Here is a 19,388-nt window from a genome sequence, read left to right on the forward strand (position 1 = left end):
GCTGTCTGCATGACAGATAATTGTCACAACCCCCAGGAGTCCCCAGTACATGGGGAAGTAATAATACTTGTTAACCAAATTGAACTGTATTCCACAAAAAAAGTATTACAGCAATACAGCATTAGTTATTTTAAAAGAAAAAAAGAAAATATATACATACAGATACAGCCCACTATAAGTTATTTAAATATAAATGGACATCAGACAACAATCTAATACACTGGATACCTACTAATCCATTGGCTCCACAAAGTGGTCTTTATTTAAGGGAATATTTGTTCCTAAGAAAGCACCCAAAGAAGCTGGGTAGGGATAATCAACAGAACAGCTGCCTTCAACCCAAGGGTCAACACCCTCAGGTGGATCAAGGAGCACCCTACAGAATTAGGACTAATAAAAGGAAACACTTCTTCATGCAACGTGTGATTGGTGTTTGGAATATGCTGCCACAGGAGGTGGTGATGGCCACTAACCTGGATAGCTTTCAAAGGGGCTTGGACAGATTTGTGGAGGAGAAGTCGATTTATGGCTACCAATCTTGATCCTCTTTGATCTGAGATTGCAAATGCCTTAACAATCCAGGTGCTCGGGAGCAGCAGCAGCAGCAGAAGGCCATTGCTTTCACCTCCTGCATGTGAGCTCCCAAAGGCACCTGGTGGGCCACTGCGAGTAGCAGAGTGCTGGGCTAGATGGACTCTGGTCTGATCCAGCAGGCTAGTTCTTATGTTCTTATGTTCTTAATTGCCTTTTATTGTTGCTGCTTTCAGAAAGAGTCACTGCTAGCGCATCTGTGGAAGGGGCGGGGACTCCACCCATATTGTTCTTTGCATGCACACTGAGAGGAACAGCAGGACAAATCTTCACTGGGCGTGGATTCCTTTATTTAGCACAGGGAGTATTAGAGAGGTCCTCCCCCAACAGAACCTCTCCTGTGTCTCCAACCACAAAACCCAACTGATCACCAGTCAGTGATTGCTGCATATACACGTTTGTACCATAGAGCACCCCCCACCCACACACACCTACCTGATCTTTTGCTGGAGGGAGAGAGAACTCTGCACCACAAGAATGAGTCAGAGGGACTGTACTAGAGGGTGGGGCGCCCAGATTTCTTCACTTTTACTTTATTGTGATTTTTATCCCGCCCTACCTTAGCCAAGGTCAGGCTCAGAGCGGCTCCCAACATGCGATAACATACACAATTCAATATACAATATCGATTATATAATACAATAGAATAGTTAAAATACTCATCCCCACAAAGTTACAGAAGTTTGGTGCCTCAGCATTCCTTGTCTTATTTTCCAATGGGGAACCCATTTCATAATCCAGCTAAATCACTGTAGTTTATCCACCCATTTTCAGCCTATTCAAGAGGGGAGAAAGAGAGGGAGGTACAAAGAGGGGGAGGAGGAGAAGGCATAAAGGAAGGTGGCAAAGAAGGGAAGGAGGCAGGAAGGGAAAGGGATGGAGAGAAAAAAGGAGAGAGGGGAATAAAGAGCGGGAAGGAAAGGGGAGGCCAAACAGTGGTTTAATCACACTGCCTCAATCGTAGGCCTGGAAGGGATATCTCAGCTCTTTTGGCTTGTAGCTCAGGGTTTTGGCCTTAATGCTATTGGGTGGATTCCTCTTTTTCTTATCTCATGACGACTCATGACACCCTTTACCACACTGGAGGCTTGGGGACAATGGGTAAAGGTGAGACCTGGACGTGGAAAGCGTGGGGGCAGAAATATATGTGTCATAAACTCGGCAGGCAATCCTGGAACAATGGTTTAATAGAAAACTAGCACGGTAATCTTAGATAAGTTGAAAAACAAACAGCAGGAAAAAAAACCAAGGGCATAAGATGATCTGTTGCACAGAGGCCCTGTAGTTACACTTAGGCGTACTGAGATTACTCAGCCTCACCAGGTACAAGAACTCTCTCCTGGATCTCCATATACAGAGAACAGTCAAGCAAGTTAATTGAGTGAACAAAGACAAGAGTCGCGTCTCAGAAATGAAACTTCTCTGTTGCTGCTGCAGCCATTCAAAACAATTTATCCAGATACTATCCAGAGAGCAGCAGTGGCGTAGGAGGTTAAGAGCTCGTGTATCTAATCTGGAGGAACCGGGTTTGATTCCCAGCTCTGCCGCCTGAGCTGTGGAGGCTTATCTGGGGAATTCAGATTAGCCTGCGCACTCCCACACATGCCAGCTGGGTGATCTTGGGCTAGTCACAGCTTCTCGGAGCTCTCTCAGCCCCACCTACCTCACAGAGTGTTTGTTGTGAGGGGGGAAGAGCAAGGAGATTGTCAGCCCCTTTGAGTCTCCTGCAGGAGAGAAAGGGGGGATATAAATCCAAACTCTTCTTCTTCTTCTACTAATTACAAATGTGGTTGGGTTGCAACCAAACAACTTGGCATTTTACTACAATTCTAAAAGACATATTCAAAGACCAAAAAAAAAAAAAATCTGACCTGCAAGATCTAGATGGATCACTGATCAAACACTCCGTGGCTGAAGGAGGCGCGGTTGTGGCAGAATAAAGATCTGAACAGGGATCCTCGAAGCCAGAGGCTGTTGCGGTCACCTCAGAGAAAGATGGGGCATCAGGGCTTTGCAGATGAGGAACAGAATTTGGAGACAGCACCACAGGAGAGAGAGAAGGAAGCAACGCTAAGCACGTAGAATTGTTCTGAGGTGCAGCTGATGGCAAGTAATCCTCTGAACTGAGACTGTGAAATACTTGACCTAAATGGGAAGGGGGGGGGGGAAGAGAATCACTCAGATTGGTTAAAATGTCAACTATTGGAAGAAAAAAACAAGATATTACTGCAAACTTTAAAATACAGGCACCCGTGTAACAGTTCAGAATAAACTACATTTTGTTTGGATGGCATCTCTGTTTCCTCCACCAGAGCCAAGAGCAGATAGGAGCGGGGGGACACACCCAATCCCAACACTGCTAACTTTAAGCACTGTCCCCACTTAAAGATGGTTGACAATTGCAATCATGTACCTCAATTACTGAGTTCTGAAGATACCTGTTATTTACTATCTGATTCGGATAACTCTGTGATAACTTTAAGCTGCAGCATCTGGGAGAAAAGCTAAACATAGGCAATATATTGCTGTTTCCTGTTAAATGGCAATTTAATTTTCCATAATACGTTAAGAATGTACCTCAAGGTTTCCCTATACTGGTCTATCTGTTGGTTAACTATGCATTCACTGGCTTCTTTTGTGATTTCTTTTGCAATGACATAGTTTTAAGCAAATAAACTGAGCGTGATTCCCAACAGGTCATCTAATTACATCCTTAACTGAGAATCTGGTCTCTGGCATTTCCCTTGTTTGCTCTACAGAATTTCTGCTGAACGCTTCAAGTATCAGAATGAAATTCTACATTGCAAGTTTGAAGACCAGTTTACCCACACAGGTTTTCAAAGAAAATGAAAAATGCCCTGTATCTGCAGCTCTGAAGGTTCAAATGTCAGAATCAAAGGAAGTATGTATGTTCAGGACACACAACAGTACATCTGAGATTTGAACATCAGCACAGCTCCTGCATGTATGGTTAAAGGAAAGTCAGAAGAGGTACTAAATGGACTCTCATGTGCTGCCATCTCCCTTGAACATTAAGACATCAAAATGACAACCGGTGTCTTCACAACACAATTCGACCATTGAAATCGAACATTTCCACGTGACCCAAACACATTTTGCAGGGACAGAGGAAAGATAAAATTCTGTCAGTGTGTGACAAACTCTGTACTTTATTGGATTCCAGTTTAAATGTTGGATGGAGCAATAATTTTACCAATCAAGCAGAAAAAAAGGCTTTACCTAGTGATGATAATCGTTTAGATGAAACTTTAAACTGGTTGTTGCTTGACTGAACTGTAGTAGGTGTGCAGGAGACTGAAGAGGTTGCTGACGAGGTTGCCATAACAACTTTGCTAGTGTCCATAACAGCGTCTTGGAAATGGTATAGACATTTTTTCTTTAAAACATTTTCCCTCTTCTTGCTATCAGTCACTACCATTCCTTCATTACTAGATATAACAGGAAGTACATTAGGTTTCACTTCCAAGAGCGTTGACTCTACCATATCACTTCCTTCAAATGGAAGAAGAAACATGGAACAGTTAACAGAATGCTATTAATACCCAAGTTCATGCAAATACTGCCCTGTTTACTCGTAAGCTTTTAAAATTTAGAGAAGGAAATAAATCAGAATGCTGACATGGTTAGTATAAATGCTCCACTATTTACACAATCTGCTGTGACAGACATCACATGGCAAAGAATTTGCTGGAATTGGCATTATTAAATGCAAAATGCCCAAACATAATTGCGACCCTCACCCCAGCCTGCAATATGGACTAAACACTGGACTAGGTTCCATAGTTGTCAGAAAAACAGCAACCTTCCTACTCCTCATCAAGAGCATGATAACAACAAACTGTAAGACCTGAACATACATGTAACTGCCTCAACACTTTAGTTTAGGGGTGGCCAATGCTCCAGATGTTCATGGACAGCAGGGGCTGATGGGAATTGTAGTCAATGAACATCTGGAGAACCATAGGTTGGCCAACCCTGCTTTAGTTCATCAAGGTCAGTATTGTCCACCTAGATTATCAGTTACTTTCCAGAATCTCAAGCAAAGGCCTTTCACATCACTTCCGACCTGGTCTGGGGATATCAGGAATTGCACCTGGGACCGCCTCCATCCAAAGAAGCTCTACTGCTGAGTCATGATGCTCCCACTACTGAGGGTGGGTGCTGAAAACTCTTAGCCATGATACAAATCCTGCATTATCTCCTCTGAGTAGCTCTCTACACTAACGAAAGAAAACCATTTAAAGTAAGCAGGAAGCACCTGCAGCAGAACTGTGAACCCAGTACCTCATGTCTATGGCTGCAGAAAGGTTGCTTATCTCCCCTCTGGCTGCTTTTCAGCCTCAAAAAATATGCCCTTGGCATGCTGCTTTTTCAGTTGCAGGGGGAAGGAAACTGGGTCCATCTACCTTTCTCCTTACAGATGAAGGGCTAAAAAACCCAGCTTGGGAAAGACAATTTTCTGCTGATGGGGAAACAAGCTTCCCCCGCAACTAGCTTTTCCCTTTTCAGATGCATGCATTCTGTCCTGGTTGCTTTGGATAACAATACAATAAGGGGGAAAAGAACCCAGAGTTAAAAACAGGCACACAGGGCCAGTGAAACGCTACCCTAGCAAGGCACGAAAGATGGTGCTCTTCCTTAGCACCTCACTCTCCTCCTCCTGTAACAGAACTGAAGTCACCCAGCTGTAGCCAGTAAAGCTCCAACCTAGAAACAGATGCAGTACTTTGAGCTCTGGTGAGTGAGCAAGTCAATTAAATAACTGATAGAAACAGATGGGCTGAAGTTCGCCTCAATCTGTGTCTACTATTTTCAAGACCACATGTGTTTAATAAAAATTCTGTTTACAAATAAACATCGGCGCAGACTCTACAATTCTCCAGAAAATGAATCTATTAAAGCTGCAAAAGATGCACAATTGTGCATCTTCATGTCTTTTAAATGAATATGTTTCATTCACACAACTAAAAACAGTTCATTACCACTGCATTCTCCCCCATCATCACACAAAAAAGAAAGTAATTATCAGTATACAGAAAAAGACATTTCTTGACTGAACTGTAGTAGACATTTCTGTATACAGAAAAAATATTTTTCTAAACCATTTTTTCTATAAAGTTAATTACTAAAGGTAAAGCTCTGATGGGATACTCTACTGTTTCCTCTGATCTACATCTTACAATCTCTGTTCAGCTCTAAGTTTTGACAGTGCCAGAATATAACTGTCACAGGCAAAACAGACAATTCTTCGATTCTGAACTCTTCTTCGTATGGTTCAACAATTAACAACTCCAAAAAGGAATCCAGAAAGTAAATTGTGTTCAGTCAAGAACAAAACTGCCTAACTAGGCAAATAGATTTCAATATCCGGGTTCAAAATGCAACTTTTTCAACTGAAGCAAAATGATAACCTTACCCTTACCAGGAAGCACGTCTTGCAAAAAGGCAGAGGAATTCCAGTTCTTGTCATTCATGACTTCAGATCCCCAAATGCTTAGAAATTTAGAACTTTTCCAGTCTGGAGTATTCCCAAAACAACTTGGGTAGATATGATCTTGGAGTGATGTATTCAGCACTTGATACTTGTTTGCATGATTCTGGACCAGTGCCTACAACAAGAGTATTTTCTAATTTATATTCTTCTTTTTTCCAATTTTTTGGTATAACTTTTTTTTTTAGTATAACAAAGTTTTCAATTTGGTTATAACCCTATTACTAAAATATATTTTCCTAAATTGTTTTCCTATCCCTAGGTTTCATATGCAACTTGCGTTGACTTTTACAAAGATTACGTTATTGATTGATTGTAGGCAAGTACAAACACTGTACTGTGACCGCTGAAGGCGGCCTTATGGGCCAAAATGCATATGGTGTCTATTGTGCGACCAATGTAGCTGTTTTATGTGATTCCTCATCTGTCAACATTTACGTTTTGGGCAACCCAATCTAGATCCCCTGGTGACAAGGCGCGGAACCACTTCAACACCACCCTGCTGCCTCCAAGAGGGTTTCTCGGCAAAATGGTGGTGTAAGCCCAAACTCCTAGAGCCAGTGTTCCAGCAGGCCAAGGCCGAATGGAAGCTGACTAACATCAGCTGCACCTTTGGAATGCTCTCGCTATGCTGGTGGAGGTGGCGGAGAACCCTTGACTGGGAACTCTGCACCATGTCTGCCTGCCATGGAGGGCCATGGAAGCTGCCCATTGGCAGATTTGATGTTCTGCCAGGGTAAGTGCCCCAGGGAAGAGAATGCCACCTACAAGGGCAGATTTGCCCTGCCCACCCCTCTAGCTGGATTGGGCTGTTAACCCTTTTAAAGCACAACTACACCTGTACTATTATTTTTAATTTTTGAGGCTCAGCCTTCAAGATTCCTAGCCTGTTTTGTGGGTTGGGTAGAGCTTCACTGGTTTTGCTGGTGTCCTGAGTGATGCCATCAAGGATCTAATTTTCTTTTGGCTTTTCTAAGTCCTGGAAGCTATACAACTCTGCACCACTATCTTCTTTTACTTCAGTATCACAAACAGGCATTTTTGCTTCTGTGTCCCAGAAGCCTTTGGTGCAGCTTGAAAGCTCTTTTATACCACTCTGGATCTCTACTGGGGAGAAAAGCAGGATACAAGTGAATAAAACCAGTAAAAAAATCTGTCATGCTGATACATTCTCTGTATCAATTTTAAGCATTCTACAAGCTGTAGGTTTGGGGCTTATTTGCTTATTTCTCAAACTGAATAATCCCCCCAAAACTGAACGCTTGCACACTGTACAAAACAGGAACCACGAGCGGAAACCGCTCAATTTGAAGTAAACGATCACAGTAGTCTTTATCCTTGCTTGAGACAATTTGTAAATATATTACTCTTATGCTAACACCCTTGAATTTCCCCTTGCAGAGGTGTCCATAATTCAGCTTTTCTAAAATTAAATACACAAACCCATTGCTCAGTTCTTCGTTCAAAGGTCAGAAGCTTCCTGTCCCTTTTCCCACTTTATGTCAATAAAAAAAGAATACCAGCCTATCAGTCACAATAGACACTCTGGATGCTATCGTCCCTGCTAGGAGAAGTACCCCTTTGCCCCTTTCTGATTTCCATGGGATCTTGCAGTCTGCTGTATATATTCCCTAGCAGGTCAAAAGGCATTTTAACAGAATATTTGAAAGAAAATCAAAGCTTTACACCCTTACTTAAAATTACAGCCTCAACACAAAATGAATTTGAATTACTGAGATTCTATAATTGCATTTCAGTTAGTTTCATGTGCTTTGTTTTAAAAGAGTTTCAGCAACTATCTATTTAAGTCCTACAAAGTATCTGCTGCTATCATAAACTGTGTCTCGTTAATTACTACTTGACAGCATTTATTGAGTGAGCAAGTCAATTATTTTTAATTGTTCAAATGCAGCTGCGTGGAAGCCGTTTCCTGGAAATCTGTGGACAGCTTCTGTAATAGGCTTACCTTACTCTGTGCAGAGGAGGAAGCTGTATATAAAGATGGATGGAATAGTGGAGGAGGTAAGTGAGGAAGAGTATGCAAGGGTATTTGTCCATGGATGTGAGGATAAAGGTGAAGAGCAGGATGGGTAGGATTTTCTGGGATCCTAAACTGATGCCCAGCAGGAAGACATCTTGTTTCAGCATCAGAGGCTTCCTGTTTACACACATGGCATTCACAACAAATTGAACCTTGATCAGCCTGCAAGCAATTAAAGAAAAGCAGAGTGCGCAACTTGAATCATACAGAAAAACATTACAAGAATATGCTTCGCTAATTTTTTAAAATAGCAGAATGTGTCATTTTTATTTAAAAAAATAAGCTTAAAGCCTTCTTAATTTATATGAGTTACCGCCCTATCTTCAAACTATTGTTCAGGTAAAGTTGTGAAATAGTCATTGGTCTGTATCTTTGAGCACTGAATAAGAACATAAGAATAAGCCAGCTGGATCAGACCAGAGTCCATCTAGTCCAGCTCTCTGCTACTCGCAGTGGCCCACCAGGTGCCTTTGGGAGCTCACATGCAGGAGGTGAAAGCAATGGCCTTCTGCAGCTGTTGCTCCTGAGCACCTGGACTGTTAAGGCATTTGCAATCACAGATCAAAGAGGATCAAGATTGGTAGCCATAAATCGACTTCTCCTCCATAAATCTGTCCAAGCCCCTTTTAAAGCTATCCAGGTTAGTGGCCATCACCACCTCCTGTGGCAGCATATTCCAAACACCAATCACCCGTTGCGTGAAGAAGTGTTTCCTTTTATTAGTCCTAATTCTTCCCCCCAGCATTTTCAATGGATGCCCCCTGGTTCTAGTATTGTGAGAAAGAGAGAAAAATTTCTCTCTGTCAACATTTTCTACCCCATGCATAATTTTACAGACTTCAATCATATCCCCCCTCAGATGTCTCCTCTCCAAACTAAAGAGTCCCAAACGCTGCAGCCTCTCCTCATAAGAAAGGTGATCGATGACACCAAATCTCAAGACTCTGTCATAATAAAAAAGGAAATAAATGTAAATATGTATGTCTTTCTGGGTGAGCTAGAATGGTATCGTGATTAAGAGGGGCCGGGTCTAATCTGGAGAAATGGCTTCAATTTCCTACTCCTCCACATGAAGCCTACTGGTCCATTCACAGTTCTCCCTAAGTTCATGCAGAGGCAGGAAATGGCGAACCACCTCTGAACATTTCTTGACTCGAAAACCCTTTTATGGCGTCATCATAAGTCAGCTGCGACTTGATGGTATGATCCACCGCCACATTTATTTCTGTGATCCCCAATTTTCCAACTATTTGTGCCAATAAATAATAGTAAATTCTTATTTCAAAAGAAATAAGACAGACACACACGCACATACTCCACAGAGCTTACACTAAATTCTGATAGGAATTGAGGGGATTTTGAATTGCTTTTTGGTAACACAGCTATGACAACTTGTTGGGTTAAGTGGAGGGGTACACTTCAAACTAACAAACGGTATCACATTATGTGATGGTTTTTTCCATATACAGGAGCACCTGGCAGAATACAGCCCTTGAAGCCATATATATGAATGCAGGAATTCACATGAGTCTCACTAGCAAAGGTAACAAGACAAACAGCAAGCTCCATCTGAACAATGGTTTTGCAGCCTCTGGTGGTGAAGAAAGAGATCAGCAAGTTGCCTAAATTTAAACTGCGGAACCTCAGTCTGACACGACAGAACTAAGAAAGAACTACAATACGAATTATTGTAGAAATCAACTATAAACAACTGAACCTCAGTCAGCCGAAGAATGAGTCAGTTAAGTTCTTAGTCACTGCTTATCCGAACATGAACACTGTTACACACATTTCCGCAAAAAATATGATGGGGACAGTTAAATTCTGACCCGAAGAACAGCTCCCTGTCCCATTCATTTCACTCCAACAACCCTGTCCAATTATAATCAAGAGAAGAACTTCCATGCTCACAGGGTGCATGGCCCTTCCTTCCACAGTGCTCGAGTGCAAATATAAGAAAATCCCACTAAGGGAGGTTGCATCAATTTAACTTCTGCTGCTGGGATGTCTTCACAACAAGATGGCCCGATTAGAAATCATTAGTCCATTGCTGGACAGGAGTCCTGGTCAAATCAACAAAATTAAATTGGACTATTTATTATCAGATAAGAATCACCAGATATGTCATATAGTTGCTAGATTTTGTGCCTTGGTATGTCGGATTCCATTATGCAGCAGAGTCTTAAAGGATTTTAAATGTATTTAAATGCTGTATTTTAAACATTTTGTGTGTGTGTATGTGTGTATATATGTGTGTGTGTATATGGGTGTGTGTATATATGTGTGTGTGTGTGTGGGTACAAATGTATATGTATATATATGTGTGTGTGTGCATGTATATGTGTGTGTATATATATGTGTGTATGTATGTATATATGTATGTATGCATGTATATGTATGTATGTATATGTATGTGTGTGTATATGTATGTATGTATGTATGTATGTATGTATGTATATGTATGTATATATATATATATAATTGCAGTTTTCTATTTTATGAATGACCTTTGATAAGCTTTTTTTATTACTTTGATACATATACTACTGGTCTACAATATACTACAATGTAATATACCCAATCAATTATAATCAAGATATGGTTAAATCTCTACCAACAATTCCTCTCAACAAAAACAAAAAATACTTGAGTCGTAAAAACTGTATATATTCTACATTCAATGTGGCACTGCTATTCTTCACTGTCTGATGTGTGTGCATGTTATTTAAAATGTGCATGTTTATGAAAATGGACATGCTGTTTTGTACAATAACAGAAACAAAAACAATGTTCTTGCCCCGATTTTGACAAGGAGAAAAAGGAGGGGGGGGGCAGAGTATGGATAACAAGAATGTAACAGAATGAAGATACACGAATTTAGCTATGGTATTCAGCCTTAATAAAGCTTAATTAAGCTTAAAAGATGGATTGGAAGGGACAGGGAATTGGGTATTCTGGGGGGGAGTTCTGGATAAAACGGGCTGAAAACTTTCCCTTTATAAACAGGAGAATGGGTAGAGTCATTCAAATAAGGAAGAGAACTTCAGGTGGATAAAAAGGGTAGAGTTGAAGGACTGAAGGTCAAGCAAGGAACTCTCGGGATGAGAGTGCAAAGTGATAGAGAAGGCAAGGCCAACAGGGAGCTTTGAAGTTAAAGGGGTGAGATAACTATGGGAGAGGACAAGAAACCAACGCAGGAATAAGTTCTGAACAGACAATAGTAATTTAATTAGAAGACATGGTAGTGGAAGGCCACAGAAAGATGACTACTAGTTAAGGCAGGGGTGGCCAGTTAAGTTAAGGTGACAGCAATAGCAAGGGAGGGATTTACAGAGAAAATATGCCATGGCAGTGGACTGAATATGCACAGTAAAGGAAAGAGAAAAAACCAAGATAAAAATCATATTTGTAGAAGGAAGAATATTTCCCTTTGATGGCTTGCATTTTAGAAACCTCCCTGCCTACATACTATGCCAGTGGTTGATGCCCAAAATAGTGCTATTTTTTTTTAATAGGCAAGTTAGCCGTCTCCATTATAGAAATGTTCAGATGGAGAGGAAGAATATAAATGGCACTTGATAAAATGGCTGTGAAGCTGTGGGAGCCTCTATTATTATTATTATTATTATTATTATTATTATTATTATTATTATTATTATTATTATTATTATTTCAATTGCCACCCCACTCTTCTCAAGCAAGTTGGGGCTCAGAGTGGCTAACAATATTCTATATCATAAAATAACCATACAAACAATATAACAATAACAATAAATGATGATACATCTAAAATATTTAAAAATGGCACCTTCAGTTCTCCCTGAACAAGATGGACAGCAGCAGCAATGATTAAATGTCACAATGTAGTGCAGGGGTCTGCAACCTGCGGCTCTCCAGATGTTCATGGGCTACAATTCGCATTAGCCCCTGCCAGCATGGCTGATGGGATTTGTAGTCCAGGAACATCCGGAGAGCCGCAGGTTGCAGACTCCTGATGTGCAAAATAGTGCAAAATAACTGTTTGTAGGGGATAGGTATTAGGGGATAAATTTGGCCAACTGCCCTCAACCATAGGCCCAGTGTCTTACAGGCCATTCAGAACTGTGTGGGGTCCAGGTCTCATCAGAGAGAGAGTTCCACCAAGCTGGTGCCAAGGCCAAAAAAGCCCTGTCTCTGGCCAGATATGACTTGGGCCAGACATCACCAGCAAGTTGGTTCCCATGAGTGCTGGAAGACATACTGGGAGAGGCAGGCCCATAGGTATGAAGATTCCAGACCATTTAGAGCTTTGGAGGTCAATATCAACACCTTGAATCTGATTCGGTGTTCAATAAGGAGCCAGTGAAGTCGGTGGAGCACAGGTTAAATAAGTACTCCCCACAGGGTCCCCGTAAAGACCTACGCTGCCATGTTCTGGACCACCTGTAGCTTCCGGACCAGTCTCAAGTGAGTTACTGTAGTCTAACCTGGAGGTAACTGTTGTATGGACCGCCGTGGCTAGATCAGGGCAGGATAGAAAGGGGGCCAGTTGCCTAATTTGGTGAAGATGGAAAAATGCCCTCTTGGCAATAGCCATGGCCCAGGCCTCCATCGTAAGGGAGGCATCCAGGGCCATGCTCAGGCTCCTGACAGAGGAAGCTGGTACCAATTGAACTTGGTCAAGAGTCAGGAGTTGAGGTCCATATTCTGGACCTCCCTGACCCAGCCACAGAACCTCTGTCTTCACTCTGCTTCAACTCTGCTTCAGCCATTTAACTACAGCTTCCAGGCACATGGTCTACTATCTGGGCTGCTACGTGGCTTGCCACCCATCAACAGATAGAGCTGGGTGTCGGGTGCATACTGATTATACCTAGCCTAAAGTTCTGGACTGTGTGGGTGAGGAGACACAGATTAAAGAGAATTGGGGAGAAGATAGCCCCTTAAGAGTTTCTGCACATCAATGAGTGTCCTGTTGAGACTCTCTCCCCCAGCACCAGTTCTGAAGAAATGAGATCAGCCACTGAAGGGCTGTGCCCCACAATCCAGCATTGGTGAGGCAGAGGGTCAATGGATCATGGTCAAAAGTGTAATATGCTGACAATATATCTAATCACAATAGAAGGGCTGACTTGCCTCCATCCAGCTGACTTTGGAGATCATCTGTCTCCATCCCATGGCCTGGTCTAGAACCGTAGGACTAGAACCGATGTGTCCTCCAGAAAAGTAGGTCTAGAACCGATGTGTCCTCCAGAAAAAGTCTGCAGCTGATCAGCCACCACTCTCTCAACTACGTAACTAACATGTTTGAATCTTGCACATGGCTCGCAAATAAACAGTGGTCTTATAACTTTTAAGCAGTAGCTCAAAATAACAATCCTGATCATATAAGAAGTCACTCAAACTTTCTCCTAGCAACCTTTCAATTAAGACTGGATGGCATATTATGAACAACACTCACACTAAGGCCAGTAAGACAACTATGGGGGTGTTCTATGAGATGGAAACCTGACAAATTAAAGCCTATTTCCCACATCAAATGTGAAAGAATACGGTTTACAATAGTTCTCAGTACAAAGTTCTGAAGAAATGAGATCAGGGACCGCATTACCCCATATGTCCCTACTCGGCCTCTGCGCTCAGCAGAGGTCAATCTGCTGGTGGTCCCCGGCCCCTCAATGATATGGCTGGCCTCCATGCGGACCAGGGCCTTTACGGTCCTGGCCCCGGCCTGGTGGAACACTCTTCCTCCAGCTGTCCGGGCCCTGCAGGACCTTGGTGAATTCCACAGGGCCTGTAAGACTGAGTTGTTTCACCGGGCCTTTGGAGTAACCAGCCGTTGAATGGTGCCCCCTTTTGTTCTCGTCTCTGCCTACATTTTACATCTTATTGACGGAGCTAGCGATCTTCCCGTTGGGGAGGTTTTTAACAGCGGGTTTGCAGGGTGCCTTTGAATTTCCAAAATTTGACATTTGAATTTGATTTTAACCGCTGTTTTTAAAAAGGGATTGGTAATCTATTTGTATGGATGTTTAATTGTTTAATCTTGTTTGTTTTTAGCTGTATTATGATTTGATTTTGTTGTACACCGCCCAGAGCCCTCCAGGGATAGGGCGGTATATAAGATTAAACAATAAATAAATAAATAAAGTTAACTGTACCTGCTGAGTGGTGTATGATGACAAAGAACCGTCCCTTTTAGCTTCCCCTTCCCTTAGCCCATTTCTGCCAAGCATCATATCTCCCTCTGAGGTCCTTGGTAGTTCAGCACCATGGTCAACACTTGCTTCTTCAGTGTCATCTTCAGACGAACTGCTACTAGTACTGCTCTCCTGGAGAGAGTGCTAAATAGTTTAAAGGCAAAAGATAGATCTCACATTTCACTGGAGTGCATCAGACAAAAGCACGAAACATATATTGAAATAACAGTACCTCATACTTCAATGTCATGTTCTCGACTCCACCATTCAGTTCACTGTGGATGCCATCAACACTTCTGACAATGTCTGCGTTATCAAAGTTATTGAAGGAGTAAATATCTGCAAGTTTTGCTGATAGTGGTGCGACATCTTCATCTTCACTATTACTGCGAAGAAAAAGCCTGATTTCTATAAGATGGTCCGACAAACATGAGAACATGAGAACAAAGCTGACATGTACAATTCTCATTACTTTATAATTAAGAAATTTCATCTACGATTAAAGTGCTGATTCTTAAATTTTACTGACACAAATTGGAAAGAGGTAATTACAAATGGTGGATTTGAAATCTTGGATAATAAACTTGTTAACAGGGTTAACATTTAGTAGTGCAAGTTATGCCCTTGAGAGCAAAACGTATACTGTGAAAGGAGAGATCACTGCCAGTAATAATACTCAATAAAAATGCCACAACCAAGAATATTAAAGACGCAAACAGGAAGTATACTGTGGACATAAAAGGAAATATCCCTGCAATGCACTTCGGCTAGCCTTATTCTCAAGCAAGACCATTTCAGATACCAAATTTTAAATGGGGATATTCCCCTGGATTCCAAGACATTGCTTTCAACTTATGTAAAAGGCAAGAATAATTTTATATCAGTTCAGTTTAACCTTTAATGGCATAAAAGATTGGAGATTATTTACATTTAGACATTTAAATATTAGTATTTTAAATGCATAACAATTTTTTTTATATCATTAAAATATTTCGTATGATATTACTAAGAGTCAATCTACAATAACAGCCAGTGTGGAGTAGGAGTAAGACTTGGATCTGGGAGACTCTGGCCCCTTCCGCACACGCAAAATAATGTGTTTTCAAATCACTTTCACAACTGTTTGCAAGTGGATTTTGCTATTCCGCACAGCTTCAAAGAGAACTGAAAGCAGCTTGAAAGTGCATTATTCTGCATGTGCGGAATGAGCCTCAGGCTCAAATTCATGCTTTGCAACAGAAGCTTGCTCGGTAACCTGGGCCCAAGGAGCCACAGGCGATAGCCAGAACAAAATGAGGCTATAAAATGGAGAACAGCGTCAGGCACTTTAAGTCCCCATCATGGAGAAAAGTGGGGTATAAATGAAGAATAACAACATTTCAAATATCCATGTGAACAGCCACCAGATTCACTGGATTTGCAGCAAAATGATGCTGTGTATTTCAAATTCATTTTTAAAAGCACTATTCCGCACCCCTACTTGCAGAGATGAGGGGGGGGGGGTGACTAGAAACAGAGTATATTCAACTGCAGCACTTTTCTTTGGAACGCCCTCCTCTTTGAGGCTTCTCCTCACCTTCCTCTCCTGTCCCTTGTCAAACTGGCAGAGTGAGGTGTCTTAGTGATCCCAGTGGGGGCAGCCACTTCAGCAGTGACAGAAACAAGCTGGAGGTGTGAGAGAACATAAGAAATTCCTCCCACAAGTGTGTTCATGTAGCTCTGGGACTAGATGAGTAACTTTCTGTTGACCTCACCCCACAGTAGTCTAAGTGCCCTGCCTACTAAGTGAACATGAGTGGTACAACGTGCATATTCTTACTTCTTCAACTCTGTGCCATATGGGAAGTTGAGGGTGGGTGGGTAGACAATGGAACTGCTCCCCTAGCTATAATTTCACCACCATCCTCAATTTCAGGTTACCATAAACGGTTATAGAATATGCTTATTTCAGGATGCAATTAATTTAAAAATCAGGAAAAAAACACTTCTCTTTCCAAACCTACCCTGCCTTGGAAATATTTTGGCTAAAAACTGACTAGAGCAGTGATGGCGAACCTATGGCACGGGTGCCAGAGGTGGCACTCAGAGCCCTCTCTGTGGGCACGCAGTTCATGAGTTCATCATGTGGGGGGGGGAATCGCCCCCCCCACACACACACACACATCTAGGCTGGCCTAGGCCACTGGGCTCGATTATTAGCATTAAACCTAACACCTAGTTTGGGGGAAGCAGTATAGATAACTCTGTTAAGTGCTGTTAAACCCCACTGATTTTCATGCAAAGAACTAAAGTGCGATCCTTTACCTGGGAATAAGATCGGTTGCTGGCAATAGGGCTTGCTTCTGAGTAAACCCTCAGAGAGTTGTGATTCACCCATTCGAAGAGTTGCATGGTTGCTTCAAAGAAAAGCCAACAACTACCACCAAGCTTACTCCCAAGTAATGCACACCTCAGAGCCAACCATTTTTTTCTTAACTAAAACCTCAGTATTGAGGTTAAATTGCCATGTTGGCACTTTGCGATAAATAAGTGGGTTTTGGGTTGCAGTTTGGGCACTCGGCCTCGAAAAGGTTCGCCATCACTGGACTAGAGCCTCTAAACTCTTATAAAATCCTGGACTGAGGGGGGACACTGTGGGAATTATGGTCGCCTATTTTGAGACCTTTATCTCTCTTCTCCATGATACTAAAAACAATTAGTAATTTCGCCACTCTTTTTTTCTCTTCTTTTATTTGATCCCTGAACACCCTTAAAATTCCTTATCAGGTTCACTAAAGGCAGGTGTGTTATGTGTTTAAAGTATAAAACGAACAACACTAATTTTAAAACACAAAATTACTCTAAAGCTGGGATGTAAAGAGTCTAAATTTTATTTCAAGCACTTCCAGGCATGAATGTTTGGACAGGCTTTCATTATCTTTGCCTTTTTACATGCAATTCTACATGTAACATCCAAGGATGTTGGCAAATTTCCCTCCTGAGATCCCAAACAGTGGGGGAGGGAGCAGAGGCATGGATTGGGTTCAAACACCCATGTAGAACTTCTGTGTACTGCCCTATGGAACCTAATCCCAAAGTTTTTCACTTTGTTATGACTGAAAAGTTTAAAAAGATTGCACTTACAATGCTGGATCAGAACCACTATCTGCCAGAATGAGTCTGGGTTTCTCTGTCTGCTGTACATTAAAAGGGGAGCTGGAACCAGAACCTGAGCTCCCAGAAGACATGCTGGGAAGGGGGATTTCAGACAGATAATCTGGAGCAGAATCAATCTGCAGAGTTAACTGGTTATTGTGGATGTCATCTGTAACTGGTGTATCCATGATTCCACACATCAGAATATGAGAAAGACTGCAGTCGTCACAAGTACATCTGTTCAAAAATTAAAAATACAACAATATTATCAGCATTAGAGGTCTCATTCAATTCCTTTGAAACATACTAGCCGCATTCTAGTTGTACTAGGTAGGATGTCACTAGTTACATCTAGCAACTGATGTCCATGTAGCAATTTGTCTCCCTTTACATCCAACCACTTAACCAGCCACATCAGTAGGCACCAGGTAAGTAGACAAGATACAGACTGAAACATCCATCAAAACACATTAGTACTGGTGACATATGCCGAAGGCTACTCATAAGAGCTGATCTCTCATAATGGATCAAGGCAACTACCGGTAGTTTCTGCTATTTACTGTCATTTGTTTCCGAAAACACTAACATCTGGTTAAAAAATAGCAGTAAAAAATTATAAGCTCACCTGTGCCTGTAATTGCAATTGGGACAATCAGAAATATTCAGTCGTGATGAAAACAGATGTCTCATTGTGTCTGTGAAGTTAGTTTCTCCAACCAGTGCTTTCTTGCTATTTAACTAGAATTTACAAGGGAATATACAGATAAGTATTGAGAATTATTTTGGCACTATTTTAATTTGTTACAAGTTTATAGAAAACCGTTTCCCCATGAGAAATAAAATTTCAAAATAAAAATTACAATCGTTTGACAAAATATTTTGGTCAGATAAAAACTATTTACATACAACTACAGTTAGAAACACAGACCCTCCACACCCCAAAAATGCAATCTCACAGGTTCGCTAATTGTGGAGTAAGTTTAAATTGCCTTTAAACAGAAACTACACATATTTAGAATTCTGACACAACACGGTGGGCACAGCAACAAAATGGCTGCCACAAAAGTTACAAAACGATTGTCACAGCTTTACTTCAGTAACACAGATCCTTTGATATGGTGGCAGTTGCTGCCAAAGCAACACTTTTTAAAATTCTGCACAATCAATCAAATCTCCAGTAGCCAATCAGAAGCCTTGCTGGCAAAAGCCTTACCTGGTCCCACCCACTTCTGAAAAACCCTTGGCTGGCATCCGAAAAGGGGTCAGTGGGCACCATGGCACCCATGGAAACCATGTTGAATACCCCTGATATAAGGCATGCTTTTGGCATATAAAGAAAGAGTCTACGGGAAAAGGGCCTCTGCTCTGATCATTCTGTCTCAAATTATTTCTGGGTATGTTTCTACATGGTTATGAATCCTGCATCTATCAGGATATAAATCAGCTATTTAAGAGTATAATACAAATTGCACAAAACATCAGAATCATATTTCTTGTTTACAGCTATAAAAGCTCATCTATCACTTTCAAAACAAGATGCAAACAAAAGTAAAATCCTGTCAATTAAAGACTTCCAAGCCCATCTCTCAGGGCGGCATTGGGGCAACACTTTGCAATGGGGGACACACAAAGGTACCAAGTATCATTCTAGTTATTAGGAGTTAGAGGCTAAGTAGAAGAGGCTATGACCAGGCAGACCCATGACAAGAAGAAAGACATTAGCAGGGACTAGAGCCAGCAAGGCATAGTGGTTAAGGTGCTAGATCGAACTGGGAAACCCAGGTTCGAATCTCCACTCTGCCATGGAAACCTGGAGACCTGGGACCAGTCACACACTCTCAGTCCCAGCCCTGACAAGTATTCCATTCCATTTTAACCTTTAATGGCATACAACCTGACAAGTATTTGGATGGGAGACAGCACAGAGGCA

General features: G+C 41.6%; 1 protein-coding gene across 6 annotated transcripts in view; it reads right to left on the reverse strand.

Moving 5' to 3' along the window:
* FAM193A (family with sequence similarity 193 member A) overlaps positions 1–19,388 on the reverse strand; it is a 50,800-nt gene that overhangs the window by 19,507 nt on the left and 11,905 nt on the right. For 2 of the 6 annotated variants that reach the window (XM_048515641.1, XM_048515642.1), the window contains 8 exons: positions 18,084–18,196; positions 17,447–17,695; positions 14,556–14,709; positions 14,285–14,467; positions 8,070–8,306; positions 6,029–6,221; positions 3,832–4,104; positions 2,463–2,736 (listed from right to left, as the gene is read on the reverse strand). In XM_048515641.1, the coding sequence (XP_048371598.1) occupies positions 2,463–2,736; positions 3,832–4,104; positions 6,029–6,221; positions 8,070–8,306; positions 14,285–14,467; positions 14,556–14,709; positions 17,447–17,695; positions 18,084–18,196 (1,676 nt within the window). The remainder of the gene's footprint in view (positions 1–2,462; positions 2,737–3,831; positions 4,105–6,028; positions 6,222–8,069; positions 8,307–14,284; positions 14,468–14,555; positions 14,710–17,446; positions 17,696–18,083; positions 18,197–19,388) is intronic. The other 4 variants (XM_048515645.1, XM_048515643.1, XM_048515644.1 and 1 more) reach the window with 4 other exon arrangements.

This window comes from Sphaerodactylus townsendi, linkage group LG14 (assembly GCF_021028975.2).
Source record: "Sphaerodactylus townsendi isolate TG3544 linkage group LG14, MPM_Stown_v2.3, whole genome shotgun sequence".
NCBI lineage: Eukaryota > Metazoa > Chordata > Lepidosauria > Squamata > Sphaerodactylidae > Sphaerodactylus > Sphaerodactylus townsendi.